The sequence below is a fragment of the Leopardus geoffroyi genome, chromosome C3 (assembly GCF_018350155.1).
Source record: "Leopardus geoffroyi isolate Oge1 chromosome C3, O.geoffroyi_Oge1_pat1.0, whole genome shotgun sequence".
Classification (NCBI taxonomy): Eukaryota; Metazoa; Chordata; class Mammalia; order Carnivora; family Felidae; genus Leopardus; species Leopardus geoffroyi.
Window position 1 is genome coordinate 48668580 of NC_059338.1, and position 17973 is coordinate 48686552.

At 38.4% G+C, this 17973-nt stretch overlaps 1 protein-coding gene across 8 annotated transcripts in view; it reads left to right on the top strand.

Annotated features, from left to right (window-relative positions):
- Positions 1 to 17973, top strand: part of ABL2 (ABL proto-oncogene 2, non-receptor tyrosine kinase) — a 115582-nt gene that overhangs the window by 73620 nt on the left and 23989 nt on the right. For 2 of the 8 annotated variants that reach the window (XM_045452738.1, XM_045452742.1), the window contains exons 2-4: positions 11333 to 11395; positions 12614 to 12784; positions 17507 to 17802. In XM_045452738.1, coding sequence (XP_045308694.1) covers positions 11333 to 11395; positions 12614 to 12784; positions 17507 to 17802 — 530 coding nt within the window. Of the gene's footprint in view, positions 1 to 5960; positions 6163 to 11332; positions 11396 to 12613; positions 12785 to 17506; positions 17803 to 17973 lie in introns of those variants that run through there. The other 6 variants (XM_045452740.1, XM_045452744.1, XM_045452743.1 and 3 more) reach the window with 5 other exon arrangements.

The window sequence follows — 17973 nt, forward strand, 5'->3', positions numbered from 1 at the left end:
TTTGCATTTCTTTAATGGTTGCTGATGTTGAACATCTTGTTATTCCTGTATTATCTTTGGTGAAGAGAATTTTTATCCATTTTTTTAATTGAGTGATTTGTTTTCGTACTTGTAAGTTTGAAAGTTCTTGATGTATTCTGGCTGTGAATCCTTTGTTAGAAATATAATTTGCAGGGGCACCTCGGTGGCTCAGTCGGTTAAGTGTCTGACTCTTGATTGTGGTTCAGGTCATGATCTCAGTTTGTGAGTTCAACCCCCACATTAGGCTCTGCCCCAACAGCGTGGTGCCTGCTTGGGATTCTCTTTCTCCCTCTCTCTCTCTGCCTCTCCCCTACTTGCACACATGTAGATGCATGCGTGTACTTTCTCTCAAAATAAATAAACTTAAAAAAAATGTAATTTGTAGATGTTTTCTCCTGTTTATGTTTGTCTTTGGATTCTCTTAACAGTATCTTTCAGACAAAAGTCTGATTTTGCTTTTTGTTTTATTACCCTTTGTGCTTTAAGAAAAACAGCTTTATTGAGCTTTTATTTGAGTTTTAAAAGATGTACAATTCAGTGATTTTTAAAAATGTACATCGTTGTGTAACATTCACCACAATCCAGTTTTAGAGCATTTTCATCACCCAAAAGGTTCCTTGTACTATTTTATAGTCAGTCAGCATTCCTACACGAGTCCCAGGTAACCACTAATTTGCTTTCTGTCTCTGTGTATGTGCTCTTTTGGGTATTTCATATGAATGGAATCATGCAATATGTAGACTTTAAATCTGGCCTTTCGCACATAGCATAATGTTTTTTTTTTTTTTAATTTTTTTTTTTCAACGTTTATTTATTTTTGGGACAGAGAGAGGCAGAGCATGAACAGGGGAGGGGCAGAGAGAGAGGGAGACACAGAATCGGAAACAGGCTCCAGGCTCCGAGCCATCAGCCCAGAGCCCGACGCGGGGCTCGAACTCACGGACCGCGAGATCGTGACCTGGCTGAAGTCGGACGCTTAACCGACTGCGCCACCCAGGCGCCCCATAGCATAATGTTTTTAATGCTTTTAATAGAGATATAAATCCACATATAAAATTCACCCATTTAAAGTATATGATTCAGTGGTTTGAGTATATTCAGAGTTTTTCAATCATCTGTACAACCTAATCTTAGAATATTTTCATCACCTCAAAAAGAAACCCCATAGCCAGTAGCAATCATTCCATATTCCTCCCCACATCCTGACGCTATGCTACCACTAATCTGCTTTCTTTCTCTATGGATTTACCAATTCTAGATGTTTCATCTAAATGGAATCACACAACATGTATTCATTTTGACTGACTTCCTTCTCTTGGCATGTTTTTAACGTTCATTTGTGTATTAGTGCTTCTTTCTTATTGCTGAACAATTTTTATTTACACATTAATTAATTGATGGACATTTCAGTTAAAGTTTTCACTTTTGGCTATTATGAATATTGCTATAAATGGTCATTTACAGGTTTTTGTGTAAACATATGTTTTCATCCTTTCATTTTTAACCTACTTCTGTGGTTACAGTTGAAGTGGGTTTCTTTTAGATAGCCTGTAGTTGGATCAGACATTATCTATTTTGACAAACTGCCTTCTAATTGTATTTAGACCATTTTTATTTAATGTTAATCACTGATTTGTTTGGATTTATTTAGGTCTACCATTTAATTTTTTTCTGTTCTTCTGTTTCCCCTTTCCTGCTTTCTCTTGGATTATTAACATGTTTCGCTTATCTGTTGTTTTTGGTTGTATCTCTTTGTATAGGTTTTCCAGTGGTTGCTGTATGGATTTCAATATACATACCAAACTTTTCACATTCTCCTTAGATTGAGTATTTTGCCACCTCACGTGAAATATGAAACCTTACCATCATAAGAGTTTTCTTTTTCCTGTGTTGTAGTTGTCATATATCCACATGCATTGACAAGTCCCTACAGATTGCATTACACTGTTTGCTTCCAACTGTCAAATATTAAGAATTCAAGAGGAGAAGAGTGTTCTATTTACCATTTTTATTTCTCTTTTTTTATTCCTAATATTCGAAAATTTCCTTTTGGTATTATTTCCATTATGTCTGAATTGAATTTTTTGAGAGCGTATCTACTGACAACAAGTTATTCCCTTTAGCTGAGGATGTCTTTATTTCACTTTGATTTCTGAAGGATGTTTTCTGTGGACAGAGAATTTTGGGTTGACAGTTTTTTCTCTAAGCACTTAAGATCATGTTTTTTCCCTTCTTTGTAGCCTCCATGTTTCAAATGAGAAATCTGCAGTATTGAAGTCATCGTTCCCCCTCTAAGCATGATCCTGTACTTTCACCTAACTCTTGATTCCCTAAGTGATCTCATCCAGATTCATGGTTTTAGACACCATCTATATGCTGATGTCTGACATCCAAGATCTTCTCTGAGCCTCGGATTTGTAGATCAAGATGCTTAGTTATATCCCTCACATTTACTTGTCTACAGTGGAACTTTCGATTTATAGCGCTCTTCGTTTCGAGTAAATTACATAGACATCTGCCCACTTATTCAAGCCTGCAACTTGGCAGCTTTTCTTTATTTTCACCCTCGTCTTACCTCATATCTAAGTGATCTGTGAGCCCTGTCAGTTCCATCTGTAAACTGGATCTTTAAATTCTTCCACTTTTGTCTTCGTGACACCGTTCTTTTCCAAGCCAGTGTGAGTCCATTCTCGAACTGTTGCATATTTACCTATTTCTGATGTTATTTCTTATCTAATCCATTTTTTTCCCCGCCCGGTAGCCAGAGTGTTTGTCTTTTACAAAATGGAAGTCAGAACATACGACCTCCTGGCATAAAACTATTCAGTGAATTACCATTGTATTTGGAAAAGAATCCTAAACCCTTATGGGCTTGATCTGGTCATCCAGCCAGTCTGCCTTACTAACTTCTTTTCATGCTTCTTTTCTGACTATCTCAGTTACAGGCCACACTTTTCATTTCCTATAGGTTCTTTCCTACTTTTAGGTTTTTGCACTTGCTATATTCTCTCTGCTTAGATTCTTCTTTTGCTTTTGGCATTTACTTAAATGTCACCTTCTTTAAAGTAGTGAAATTCCTCCCCTCCCAGCCTGTTATCTTCATCTCTCATGGACTTTATTTCTTGCTTAGCATCTAATAGATATTTCCTGTCTGGTAAAGTGCTGTGCACTTAGTAGGCACTCAGTAAATATTGGCTGAATGAATGAAACACTATGCAGATTAAAAGAGCCAAATGCAAAGGTATCAATGTTACTTTAATAATTCAACAAATGAGGATGTAGTGCTGGGTGATGTGCTGTTGTGTTTCTATTTATATATAGTTCTCAAATCTCCTATAATGAGCATATATCACTGTTATAAGCTGAAAAAGAATTTTTAAAATGAGAACATGTCTTGGGGTGCCTGGGTGACTCGGTTAAGCATCCGACTTTGGCTCGGGTCATGATCTCACAGTTTGTGAGTTTGAGCCCCATATCGGACTCTGTGCTGATAGCTCAGAGCCAGGAGCCTGCTTGAGATTTTGGGTCCCCCTCTCTCTCTCCCCCTCCCCTGCTCGTTCTCTCTCTCTCTCTCTCTCTCTCTCTCTCTCTCTCTCTCCCCCCTTCCCTCCCTCCCTCTCTCCCTCAAAAATAAAAACACATTAAAATTAAAAAAAAAAAAAAAAAAAGAACGTGTCTTACTAATACTTTTGTTGAGTTTAATTTTCTTAGGCTTTCATGTATCATTTTTTTGGTGATTAGTTTTGTATGCAGTCTTCATTTTATTCTTTAAAACGTTTAAAAGCTATTACATGGGTTAGATGGAAGCAGCATAGCAGCACAAAAATATTCGTTTTCTTTACATTATGCTTTTGTAGTTTCTTAATTTTTCTAGTTTCCTAAGTTGTAACTATTAATTATTGGTAAATTGCAGAGCAGATTTACTAACTAAATAGTAAATTATGTGGTATGGAATATAGATATGTTTAGAATATGGATTATGGAGCTCCTTTCTCTTATATTTTTTGTAATCTAGGGAAGGAGAAATTCAACCTGGTGTTTGAAACACTGAGTCATTAATTGAGGTAACCATTAGTCATTTAACTTGCTTTTTCTGTGATGTTAACAATACTGGTTTTATAAAGGGTAATTTTATTGAAAGTATAAGCTTTGTTTTTTTAAGCTATTAATAATTACCTATGTCAGAGACATTCTTTCTCTGAGGTGACATTATAATTTGTTTCAACTTCATGGAAGGCTATTTCAGTCCTGGTATCTTATAGTTTTACCCTGTTTCTTTTGTTGACCTGAAACCTAGCACAGTGGCTGGTACATAGTAGGTACTTGGTAAATGTTGATCAATGAGTGTTCTTAACTGTATAGTTACAAAAATTCTTGTGTTATTTTTGTAGATTACACCACTAAATAATTTAGTGTATTATTTGCAGATTTTCCTAGCTTAATTCTCAGCAAGTTACTCTTATTTTCAGATTTCTACATTTTACTTAACTTTGTTCCTTATATTAATAAAGACTAGCTTTTTACTTTTACAACTTTTAAAAGTTTGGGGGAGCCTGGGTGGCTCAGTCGGTTGAGCGTCTGATCTCAGCTCAGGTCGTTTGTGAGTTCGAGCCCTGCATCAGGCTCTGTGCTGACAGCTTGGAGCCTGCTTCATATTCTGTGTCTCCCTCTCTCTCTGACCCTCCCCTGCTCACTCTCAAAAGTAAACATTTAAAAAAATTAAGGAAAAAAAAAACTTGTAAGTGTTAACACTAAGAAGTTTTCAACATTATCGTGTCAGTTTTTTATTTTTTTAATGTTATTTTTTTTTAATTTTTAACGTTTTTATTTTATTTTTTGAGAGAGCGCTAGTTGGGGAGGGGCAGAGAGAGAGGGACACGCAGAATCTGAAGCAGGCTCCAGGCTCTGAGCTGTCAGCACAGAGCCCAGTATGGGGCTCGAACTCACAAACAGTGAGATCATGACCTGAGCCGAAGTCAGACGCTTAAACTGAGCCCCCCAGGTACCCTAAAATGTTATTTTTAAATTGAAGTATACTTAGCACAATGTTGTATTAGTTTCAGGTGTACAGACATAGTGCTTTGACTGTGCTCGCCATTAAATGTAGTCACCAGCCGACACAGTGCTGTCACAATACCATTGAGTGTTCTCTCCTTATGCTGTGTCTTCCATCCCCATGACTTATTTCTTCCACCACTGGAAGCCTGTGTCTCCTACTCCCCTTCATCCGAATGCCCATCTGCCCACCCCCTTCTCCCTGACAACCGTTGGTTCTCTGTATTTATGGGTCTGTTTCTGCTTTTTGTGTACTCATTTGTTTTTTAGATTCCACATATAAATAAAATCATGGTATTTGTCTTTCTCAGTCTATTTTCACTTACCACAATACCCTCTAGGTCCATCCGTGTTGCAATCATGCCATATATTTTTTTCATGCTGTATTTTTAACCGTATTAAGCTGTAGAGCCGAAATGTTAGTGAAGGCAGTCATTTCCTGGTTTCTTTGTTCATGAATCAGATTGTAACTATTTCTTTCACTTTGGATTTGTGGTTACTTGAGCTAATTTAAGTGATGCAAAAGATGAGTCTCCTTAGGGCGTTTCCTCTTTTAAAAGTGTATGTGGTGTTTTATTGTAAACAGGTTTCTTCCGAGGAAACTTTTCTCTACAGGCTTACTTCATCATCCATTTAGGAAAGAAATCCCATCTATATATACTAATCCCTACATATTTTTGTATTTGTTACTCATGTGTATGTTGGTTTTTACTTATTTTTTCAACACATTTCCAAAGGTTCTTCTGAAGTAACTTTGATCTGACTCAGTCTTTGCTGATTACTAGACACTTTCCTTTGGGTTACTCTCCGCCCACTTTGGGACTTGTAAATGCTTACCCTTCTATTGGTTTCCTCTGGCCACTGAGTATATGAGTAAATGTCACATGCATGTGGTATTGCTTGTCAGGGAGTGGAATTCTAAGACTTCCTCTACATAGAACAGTTTAACTTCTGTGCTTCTGGGCAGAGGAATGGTCCTTGGAACAGTCCTGCTTCCACCCAATAGTTATGGCAGAGATCAGGACACATCGCTTTGCTGCCTGTGCAGTAGTGAGGCCTCAGAAACTGCTCTACCCAACGTGACAGGTATAGTTTGGGGGAGGGTTGATACAATAATCAAACATGAATGGAGATTTCAAAAAATTTTCTCTACTCCTGTTACTGTCGTCAGTTTTGACCAGTGAAGTTAATTTAAGTGATGCAAAAGATGAGTCTCCTTAGGGCGTTTCCCTCTTTTAAAAGCGTATGTGGTGTTTTACTGTAAACAGGTTTTCTCCAAGGAAACTTTTCTCTGCAGGTTTATACTTCATCATCCATTTAGGAACGATTTGCTTTTTTTCTGGTATTTCATAGTAGAATTTCAGTAAGTACTTACTGAAAGAAAGAATAAATGAGTGATATGTAGTATTTTGTGGTGTTAAGATACATATGGCTTGAGATGAAGTACTTAAGTTACCTTGAGAACTGTTGAATGATTTTTCCAACCACCTTACATAAACAGTATTAAAAAGTATTAGCTTTGGGGGCACCTGGGTAGCTCAGTTTGTTGATCATCTAACTCTTGATTTCGGCTCAGGATCCCTTAAGATTCTTATTCTCTCTGTCTGTCTCTCTCTCTCCCTCTCCCCCTCTGCCCCTCTCCCCCACTCGCATGCTCTCTCTCAAAAAAAAAAAAGTATTAGCTTCTCAGAGAATATGCAGTCAGGTAAAGTAGAATTCTGGCAAGATAAGGGTTTGTAAAATGCTTAGAAATGCCTCAACTGAAAATTTTGTATATTTATTTCTCCAGTTACTATCTGACAAGTTTCTTAAAATTTTTTTTACTGTTCTATTTATTTTTGAGTGAGAGAGAGACAGAGTGTGTGAGCAGGGGAGGGGCAGAGAGAAAGGGAAACACAGAATCCAAAGCAGGCTCCAAGCTCCCAGCTGTCAGCACAGAGCCAGACATGGGGCTTGAACGCATGAACCGTGAGATCATGACCTGAGCCGAAGTTGGACGCTTAACCAGCTGAGCCACCCAGGTGCCCCTCTATCTGACAATTTCTAATTAAACTGATAAAAGTTATTGAACGACTGATGGGTGAAAAGTGTTTTTTAATAAAATTAAACATTAAATTTAGGAATTTTCTCTGAATTTGAATCTGAGTTTTATTCTAGATTTTAACTAGTTTAATCCTGATAGTTTACTTTTTAAAAACTGCCGTTTCTATGTTTTGCCTTATTTTTATTGTCTTCTGCAAGTCTGTCAGTAGAAAAAAGTAATAAAATCAACCTTTACTTAACAACCCTATTTCTGCTCCCTGGGTCCTATATTGTTGTCTCATCTTAGCTCCATAATCTACCTCAAAAACCGTGATTAACGAAAAATTAACCCGTTATGTAATATAATGCATACCTAATATATAGTAGTGATTTCACATTTTTCAAAAATATTTCCAGCCTTCACACTTGTATTTGTATAGGCTCAGTACATCTGAATCATCCAGATGTGTCTTTTTTAAGCTGACGAGGAAAGTGACATAGACTACGACCCACTGGATAACACTGTTATTTACTTGCTCTTCCTATAGGCTTCCCCGCCCCCCCCCCCCCCCCCCCACTATCCCTTAGCTTGTTCTCCTGCATTTAGTTCTTTATGATTTAATACGTGTTCATTCTTGGCCTCAGGAAAATGTTAGGATGTTTTCTGTCTTTGAAACATTTTTCCTTTTGTTTGATGCTTAGCGGATAGGATGGCGTTTAAATGGATATCCTGTGCAGACGGATTGTACAGGAAATTGACCCTTATTAGTTCTATGAGAACAAAAGAGTGAGGGGGAAGAAAGAAGAAAGGAAGGAAATAAGATCTTTGACTTGACCAAAAAAATCATAAAAGTAGAGATGGGAAGAACCGGAGTGGGGAGTGAAAAGGATTGTTTTCCAAGTCATGGTTCTTTTAGTACTTTGGCCTCAAAAATAACTTTTATCCTGTGTTTGTTATTTTGTATATTTGAGAAAGGTACAGTATTGTTTGGCCTCTATACATCTTATTAAGTTTGCATCAAATTGTGCTCTTTGCCATTTTTCAAATAGTGTGGTTTTGAAGAAACTGAACTTCATGCCTTTAACAAACCTTTCAAGCTTGATGGAGCTTCTCTTCAGTTCAGATGAATCACATGTCATAGACCTGTCCTTGCACACTGACAGCCTGTGCACTGTGAGTGCACAGTTCCTGTTCACCTAATTTAAATGCTTTCTCTTCTCTGAAACCTTTTCTGATGCAGAGTTTGGTTTTCTGTTCTGTCCTCTCATTGTGGTACAGTATGTGAGCATAACAGTACCCGTGATTCATTTATTCAACAAATGTTTTTTGAGAGACTCTTACATACATGCACTGTTCTGGGTGCTTGGAATTTATCAGTAGACAAAGCATACAAAAATCCTTGTCCTCATAAAATTGATACTCTAGTTGGGGGCAGTTAAATAATATATATGAATGTAATAATTACATAGTTTGTAGTAAGAGGAGCTCTGGAGAGAAATAGGGAAGGAGACATGGGGAGGGGGGTATGTGGGAGTGTTGTCAGGAATAGCTGCATTTTAAAATAGAATAGTCAGAGAATGCTGTACCAGGAGGGTCACATTTGAGTTAAGTGTCATGTGAATGTCTGGGGAGGAATGTTTTAGACAAGAAGAAACAGCCAGGACAAACGTCCGGAGGCAGGAGTGTGCCTGCCTTGTTCGAGTAATAGCAGGGAGGCCAGTATGCAAAACGAGGTAAACTAGGGAGGAGTGTAGGCAGATGAATTGGGCAAGACAAGTTGCAAGGGACCTCGCAGGCTCTTGTAAGGACTTTCACATTTCACTTGAAGGTAGGGAGCTATCACAGAGTTTGGAGCAGAGGAGTCACATAATCTGACTTACGCTTTAAACACTGGCTGGTGTATTGAGAATAGACAGGAGACAATAAGGATAGAGGCATGGAAATCAGGAGTGTGGGGAAATCTAGCTGAGAGATGATGGTGGTAACAAGGAAATAGTGGAGGGGGTGAGAAGTGGATAGATTCTGGGTATATCTTTGAAGGCAGTGCCAATAGGATTTCCTTATGGTTTGGTTGTAGTATGTGAGAGCAAAAAGGAGTCCATGGGGATTCCAAGGTTCTCTTCCCCCGGCTTTATTGATATAATTGACATTTAACATTGTGTAAGTTTAAGGTGTACAGTGTGTTGATACACTTACATATGGCATAGTGATTACCGCCATAGCATTAGCTGTACCTGCATCACATGTAATTATCATTTCTTATGTTGTGGTGAGAACATTTACTGTCTGCTGGCTTAGCAACTTTCAAGTATATAATACAGTATTATTAACTGTAATCATATGTTAGATGCCCAGAACTTATTCATGTTATAGCTGGAAGTTTGTACTCAAACTTGAAGGCTTTTGGCCTGAGCAGCTGAAAAGAAGGAATTACTGTTGACTGAGACAGGGAAGTCTGTGGGAGAGGCAGATTTGGGGGAAAGAACGGAGAGTAGTCTTTTATAGTAAGTCCAAATGGTGTTATTAGTGATTTATAATCTTGATATTCTGAAGCTCAGCATGGTGTATGGTAGATGTTCACTAAAATTATTAATTTTGTAAACCTTAAGTGTTCATACATTGGGTTTTACAAAGTAAGGTATAATTGTATGGTTTTTGCTGGTTTTGGCTCGCTAGGATTTAAGAGTTGGCTTCAATATCTGCTTAATTATTATTTCTAAGTTGGTCATTGAGAGTACACAAGTTCTTGTTACCCTTGATTTTGTTCCTCTACCCTTTATCTCAAGCAAGGGGACTTCTATACAACAAGAAGAAAATGAACTTGAACTGTTCGATAATAATTAAACAGAATAATAGAGTAATAATCACAAAGCATTCTAATCTTGTTACCACCATTACTGGCAAGAAACATTTATCGGTGTGGATCATGTGGTACTTGCTATAGAACCTAATAAATATTACAAATATTCTCTATACTTTTTGGCAGTTCTTTTCATTTTAATAAAGGATTGGCATTTTGTAGCCCAATGGAAATTCCGCTAGAGTGGATGATTTCTTATTAGAATAAAGGAAACCCTAGTACATGTGATCAGTTTGAAGGATGTTTCATAGAATATGGTGTTTTATTTGTTTGGTAATCCTAATTGGTTACTTTAGTACAGCTGTTTCCATTCCTTGTAACTGCATGTAAACAAGGAGCAATAATACATCCGATTCATGTTAACTTTACAGGACATCTGGACATAACTTCAGATTTGTCATAATCTTAATGTGGGACAAAATTTAATTAGCTCTGAAATTTTAAGGACACATTCCTCTTAGGAGGAAGGAATGTGAAGAAGTGAAGTAAACTCTAAAGCTATCAGGAAAATTACAGATCCAACCTACTACAGGAATTTCTGTAGACAGTTATGAAGCCATTTTTAAAACATTGGTTAATGCTATTCTAAGATTAAAATACATCTATTTCCCGTCACTTATAGTTTTGTATAATTTGGTCATTCATTCAGTTAACAGTTATTGAACACATCCTATGTAACTCTTGCTAGAAAAAGAGTTTTAATATCAAGGAATACATTGTAAAGTTTGGGATATAAAAATCAATTGTGGCGCCTGGGTGGCGCAGTCGGTTAAGCGTCCGACTTCAGCCAGGTCACGATCTCGCGGTCCGTGAGTTCGAGCCCCGCGTCGGGCTCTGGGCTGATGGCTCAGAGCCTGGAGCCTGTTTCCGATTCTGTGTCTCCCTCTCTCTCTGCCCCTCCCCCGTTCATGCTCTGTCTCTCTCTGTCCCAAAAATAAATAAACGTTGAAAAAAAAAATGTTAAAAAAAAAATCAATTGAGGATATTATAAAGATAAAGGGTACAAATATAGCAAGTGTACTGCTTTTGAGAGTACGGGGAGGGGGAGCACGTGAGGCTTCCTAGGGGAGGTTATACACTGGAACTGAATGTTATAAAATGAGTAGAAGGCAGGCAGTCAAAGGAAGGGTGGGAGGAGATCACAGTCCAGGTAACCAGGACTCTGTGAATAAAGGCACAAAGAAGCAGGAAGCATCTGTGTGTGTGTTCATGTTTAGAATTTGAGGTATGGAGTGGGGAGAGGTAAAGCTGGAGAAGTAGGTAGAGGCCTAATCATAAAAGACCTCGGAGGCCATTGAGAAGATTTTAGCTTGATGGTGAACTATTAAAGAATCTTAAGAAGAGTGACACGGTCAAATTTTTGTTTTAAATAGATCACTTTGCCAGCTGTGTGGAGGATGGCTTTGAGGGAGACAAGACTGGAGGCAGTAGTCCAGGTGAGAGACGATGGGGATCTGATCTGAGGCATTGGCAGTAGAGATGGAGAGGAGGGAGTGTATTTGAAAAGAAATAAAACCACAGATTCCAGGATTTTTCTTCTTCAAATATAAGAAAGTCAACTTTAAATGAAAAACGAGTAGAAGGAGAGAGAGACAGAATAGAAAAGTGTTGTTATGTCACAATAGGTAGTTGGATAGTGGCAGACAGCCACTAAAAATAGTTTCTGTGATCGAGAAAATCACCTTTGAAGGCATAGTGTATTTTTTGTGTAAATGACCTGGGTTGTGAGAAGCAGGTGATCTTTGTAGGGATCACCTGTTTGTGTAGTGTGATTAAATTTAGGAACCATAAAGCCTGAGGAAGAAACCAGGTCTTACAAGGCTTCAACCATTACACGTGGTAGAAACTCAAATGTCCTTTGTTGGTGATATTTTCTAGAGCCTTCAATTAAGTTCTCGATTAAGATACTTACAGAAATGTACCATCTAAGAAAAGAAAATAAGATAAAAACTTTTTCATTAAAACAACGAACAATTGTTTGCTATTATATTATAGACAGTGCATAGTAATACAAAGGTATTTTGGAATGCCAAGAGTATTTTGTATTAAACCAAAACATTTTTCTATTGTTTAACAGATATTGTTAGTATTTTTTCTTTCTGGAAGCACTGTTTCTATAATTTTTCTATATGTAAATGGAGATCTGGGTTTATGCAATATGTACATATTTCTTAAAGTCTCTGTTATCTTTTCCACAATTTGTTTTATGTGTAGAGAGCAAGGGAAGAAGAAGGGTAGTTTGGGAAGACTTATAAAACATAACTGTACTTTCTTAAAACCACCACCACCACAAAATATCTGATATGTTTTATGAAATGAATTGCCATTTCTTTTTGAGATTTCCTTTTTTCATTTTGAGAAAACCACTTTTTCTTTCTATTTCTGATTTTGGTGAATATGTATAAATTACAGCTAAATGCTCATTTTGTGATCTTTTGTCTTGTTATATTTTCAACAAATAGACTTTTCTCATACTTAGGAGACCATGCCATTTGCTCATTCTTCATGACTCCATATTATACAGTTCTTTTCTACCTTGGAACTTTCAGTATACATATATGCCAGCAGCTAAAATACTATGTATGTACTGAATTCAAATGAATTTTTAATGATTGAACTTCGTGTCAATTCCTTTCTCTTTTTATGTCTTTCAGAAGCCTTGCACCGCCCCTATGGTTGTGATGTTGAACCCCAGGCACTGAATGAAGCCATCAGGTGGAGCTCCAAGGAGAACTTACTTGGAGCCACTGAGAGTGACCCTAATCTCTTTGTTGCACTTTATGATTTTGTGGCAAGTGGTGATAATACACTCAGCATCACTAAAGGTGAGCTTCTGTGTAACATCTCCTCACTCTTCAGTTTTCATTAGTGCTTGAGAAATAAAGGGGTCTGTTCTAGATTCTGCCTCTGACTAAAATTAGGTGATTTAGGCCCAGATATTTTTGGTTCACTGGCTTGTTTGTTTATTTGTTTAAGCCTGTATATGGGATAATGTCACTTGGTCTACTTTATAGGGTTTATTAAGGAGAAGCAGAGATAAGGTACTTAAGAAAAAGCACCATGTAGGGGCGCCTGGGTGGCTCAGTCAGTTAAGCATCCGACTTCGGCTCAGGTCATGATCTCACGGTTTGTGGGTTCGAGCCCCACGTCGGGCTCTGTGCTGACAGGTCAGAGCCTGCAGCCTGCTTCAGATTTTGTCTCTGGCTCTCTCTGCCCCTCCTCCACTTGTGCTCTCTCTGTCTCTAAAATAAATAAACATTAAAAAAGAAAGAAAGAAAGAAAAAGCACCATGTGGTATATACATAAACTTTTCTCATTCTCAGAATTCAGTTCTATATGTAATATGCAGCATTCGTCTTAGGTGCCACTAGGTTTACTATACATCTCTTCTGTTTGAACTGTGGCTAAGATGAGTCATGTTGCCAGAGCCTGGTGCTACTCAAAGTGTTGTCCGTGGGCTGACTGCTTACCTGAGAATAGTTCATTACCAGTCCACATTGTTCAGATTAAGAACTTGGTCCCGATATGTAAGCCAACTATGTCACTAAGTATACTACATATTATTTAGTTCAGCTGACATTTTCTGGTTTTGGAGCAAGACTTTCCTTCCTTTCCCCTTCCCCTTCCCCTTCCTTTCCATGTTTATTTTTGAAAGAGAGACAGAGTGCAAGCAAGGGAGGGGCATAGAGAGAGGAAGACACAGAATCTGAAGCAGGCTCCAGGCTCCGAGCTGTCAGCACAGAGCCCGACCTGAGATCGAACCCACGAACTGTGAGATCATGACCTGAGCCGAATTCGGACGCTTAACCTACTGAGCCACCGAGGTGCAAAGCAAGACTTTGAACAAGAAGGAAGTAGTCCAGTGATTCACATTCCAGCACAAGTGTCATATCTTATTGTGGACCTGCTTTGAGTAGCACTGGCCTAGACAAATCTCTCATTTGTGTTCATATGGGCTAGTGAAAGGAATAGTAGGAAGGATTTCTATTACAGTAATACTCTCAAGAGAATAGTCATTTATTTTAGTAGAAAGTTTATAAAAGGGAGCGCTAAGAACATGACTAAGTAAAATCATTCATTATTAGTTTTTTGAATAAGGACAGAAAATATGGACCTTCTATGAGAAAGAGAGGTGCCTGGGACTCAGTGGGTAGAGCATGTGACTTTTAAGCTTGGAGTTGTGAGTGAGCCCCACGTTGGGTGTAGAGATTACTTTAAAAAATAAAAAATAAGGGGCGCCTGGGTGGCGCAGTCGGTTAAGCGTCCGACTTCAGCCAGGTCACGATCTCGCGGTCCGTGAGTTCGAGCCCCGCGTCGGGCTCTGGGCTGATGGCTCGGAGCCTGGAGCCTGTTTCCGATTCTGTGTGTCTCTCTCTCTCTGCCCCTCCCCCATTCATGCTCTGTCTCTCTCTGTCCCAAAAATAAATAAACATTGAAAAAAAAAATTTAAAAAAAAAAAATAAATAAAAAATAATAAAAATACAAAAAAATTACAAAACAGTAAAAAAAAGAAGCATGGGACATTCTTATTGTGTACATGAATTAGATTACTAATCTACCTAAGCTTGTTCTTCTGAATTTATGAAAGTCTCCTACTGGGAAAAAATATATTTCAGGATAATTTTTTTTTTAATGTTTATTTATTATTGAGAAAGAGAGAGCATGAGCAAGGGAGGGGCAGAGAGAGAGGGAAACACAGAATCTGAAGCAGGCTCCAGGCTCTGAGCTGTCAGCACAGGCTCAAACCCACGAACCACGAGATCATGACCAGAGCCAAAGTCAGACACTTAATTGACTGAGCTACCCAGATGCCCCAAGGATAATTTTTAACTTAAATGAAACTAATTTAAACGATAATTTGCCAGACATACAGTTTTTATTTGTAAGGTTGATAATAAAATTTTAAATGGGAGTGAATAAACCAGATTAAGGCAGACCTCCACTCAGGGAATGTTACCCTTTCATAAAACTTTTACATGCATCAGTTTTTTAAATCCAGTCAGATTAACCAAAAGCAAAAGAAACCCTTAACTCAAACCTGGGGTATAGATGTGTCCCTGAGTGGGTGTAAGGGCACATTTATCTGTGCCAGGAGGCTTTAGAGGCATAGAAAAAGTAAAGTGGGTGATCTAGTGTCAAGTTACTTGAAGACTTTAGGTAGTTTTTGGGGAATAATATTTCTGTGTGTATGAGGTTTATGCATGGGGGGAAACTTTTACATGAACTTTTAGGATAAAACAAAGGATTTCAAAGAATTTTATACTGTGCAGTAGTCTCTTCGGGCTACAACACACTTTTTTTTTTTAACCTTTATGGATACTTCAGTGGAGAAGTTGGTGAAGCAGTGACTCAGAACATTCTTTCTAGATAGACTTTTCATGTGAGGTTTTTCTAAGATAGTTCAGTCACCAAGGAAACATCGATAAAGAAAGTCTGTTGACTCTTCAGTTACCAGTTATGGCAATCGCTAGAGGGCAGCTCAGGGGGTGGGATTCTTGTTATCTCATGGCAAACAGGGATTTCTCATGAAACCCATGAGAAGCCAGATTTTTTTATCAGGTTCTTATTAATAAAAAATGATGTCATGCTAAAGCTATTTTATATTTTAAAGGAGAAGAAAATACATTTTAAAAATAAAATAATGACAATTTATTATAGTTCCTCCTTTGAATATTGTTTTTTGCTTGAAATAAAAAAACAGTTCTCCCAGCATTCCTCTGTCAGTAGAGCTCATGTTTACATTCCCACTAGTCCTATCGTCAATTTCCCTGGTGCTCAAAACTTCCAGAGTAGAAAATTCCCCTCCTAACTTCTAAAAGAGAGGAAAATAGACAAAAACAGGGTTTTTGACTGTATCCTGCTAATGATGACCCACCGTTAGCAGTTATTTGTAAGGAAGCAACAGTAATATACTAATTCTTTACGTTTCTAGTTCTTGTGGTACAATAGAGAACAGCTATACAGGAACAAGTTCTATTTAGCTTTTCTAGAAGCCCTGAGGTGTTTTACCTGCAGATATGGTTGGTGAGTATTTATCTGTGCATTCCCACCACCACACCACATGCTCCTATCTACTCATGTGTACATATGTATATTTTATGAGTACATACTCCTGTTTTTGTCATTGAATGTCACATCCAGGTCAAAGATGAGATCATAGGAGCTAATAAAGTTATCCTATGGTAGACGTTTCTGTGGGCTGCTGAAAATGTTCAGTGACTGCCAGAATAATGATTTTGAGTGTTTCCTCAGTGGCCTTTGCCTGATAACTAGTGGGCCATGTACATGATCTCTCTTTCACCTTTCCTGTTTTGTCTGAGCTGTAAGTTTAGGGGCAAAATGTATATTAGGGAGTTTAAAGCTGAGGTTCACAACTCTAATAGAGAAATTAAGGACATTGACGTTGACAGCAAAGACATTCTGAATAACTTGTCTTGGGTTCTGGCTTCAGTGGCGGCTTCCTTTCCCACACACTAATTTTAGAGGAATGAGTAGGACTGACTCATCTTCATAAGGAATGGGAGGGAAGTTGGGAAACTGTAACTGGTAAAACTTGAGTCCTAGAAAAGATTGTGCTTTGGGAGTCCTAACCGCCCGCCTGCCCCCCAAGCAGTTTTTTTTTTCCCTGCAAACAGAAAGCTCTGTGGTTTGTGCTTCTATTTTGTTTTGTTGTTTTTTGTTTCTTACGTAGATGGTCTTGCTGCTTTGGTGCCAACCGAAATTTCAGAGTGACTTTGTATTTCACATTTCTCATCCCTAATCCTTGATTGTTGTTAACATTGAACCATATATAAGATACATTCCTTGACAAACTGTTTTGAGAAAAATGAACTTTTCTTTGAAGGGTGAGACTGTGTCATTTTCCAGAATAACCTGTCTTTTTTTAATTCAAGTATAGTTGACACACGATACTGCATTACTTCCAGGTGTACAACACTGTGATTTGCTCTATTTGTTGTGCTGTGCTCACCACAAGTGTAGCTACCATCTGTCACCACACAACTCTATTACGATGCCACTGACTGTATTCTCTGTGCTGTACCATCTATCCCTGTGACTTGTTTATTCTCTGTAGGGAAGCCTGTATCTCCCACTCCCCTTCACCCATTTTGCACAATGCCCCACCCTCTCCCCTCTGGCAATCAGCAGTGTATTCTCTGTGTTTATGGATTGGGGACCTTTCTGTGTTTGTATGCCACCATACTATACCACACGTGGAGTTTCCTAATGGCATTTTTTTAGTTGGTGTAAAAACCTTTAGTAAATACCAGAAGGTTATTTCTAACTGTGCTGCTTGTCTTTAAGCCACAAGCTAAAGAGATCAATCAGGATATGATGAGCAGCCAAGTTTGTTTTCATTATTTTTTTTAAATGTTGGCGTAAAATTTCCTGATTGATTTTTCACAGAGTTCAGAGTTTGATAATAGACTGCTGATATTTGAAGTTAAGTTCTCTTCTCTTCTCTTCTCTTCTCTTCTCTTCTCTTCTCTTCTCTTCTCTTCTCTTCTCTTCTCTTCTCTTCTCTTCTCTGATGATGTCATGGCCAGGTGAAAAGCTACGAGTCCTTGGTTACAACCAGAATGGCGAGTGGAGTGAAGTTCGCTCTAAGAATGGCCAAGGTTGGGTGCCAAGCAACTACATCACCCCAGTGAACAGCTTGGAAAAACACTCCTGGTACCATGGGCCCGTGTCGCGCAGCGCTGCCGAGTACCTGCTCAGCAGTCTGATCAATGGCAGTTTCCTGGTGCGGGAGAGTGAGAGCAGCCCTGGGCAGCTCTCCATCTCGCTCAGGTACGAGGGCCGTGTGTATCACTACAGGATCAACACCACCACAGACGGCAAGGTAAGACTGGCCGGTACCACCTTGGGCGTGGATGGGCTGTTCTTTAGAAAAAACACTCAGAATGACTAAAAAATAAGTTTTTATGACTCATATGAAATAAAATAATCACTGATGTGAATTTGGGCTGTTTGGCACATTAGAGCTTACACATAAGAATATGGTAATGGAAAT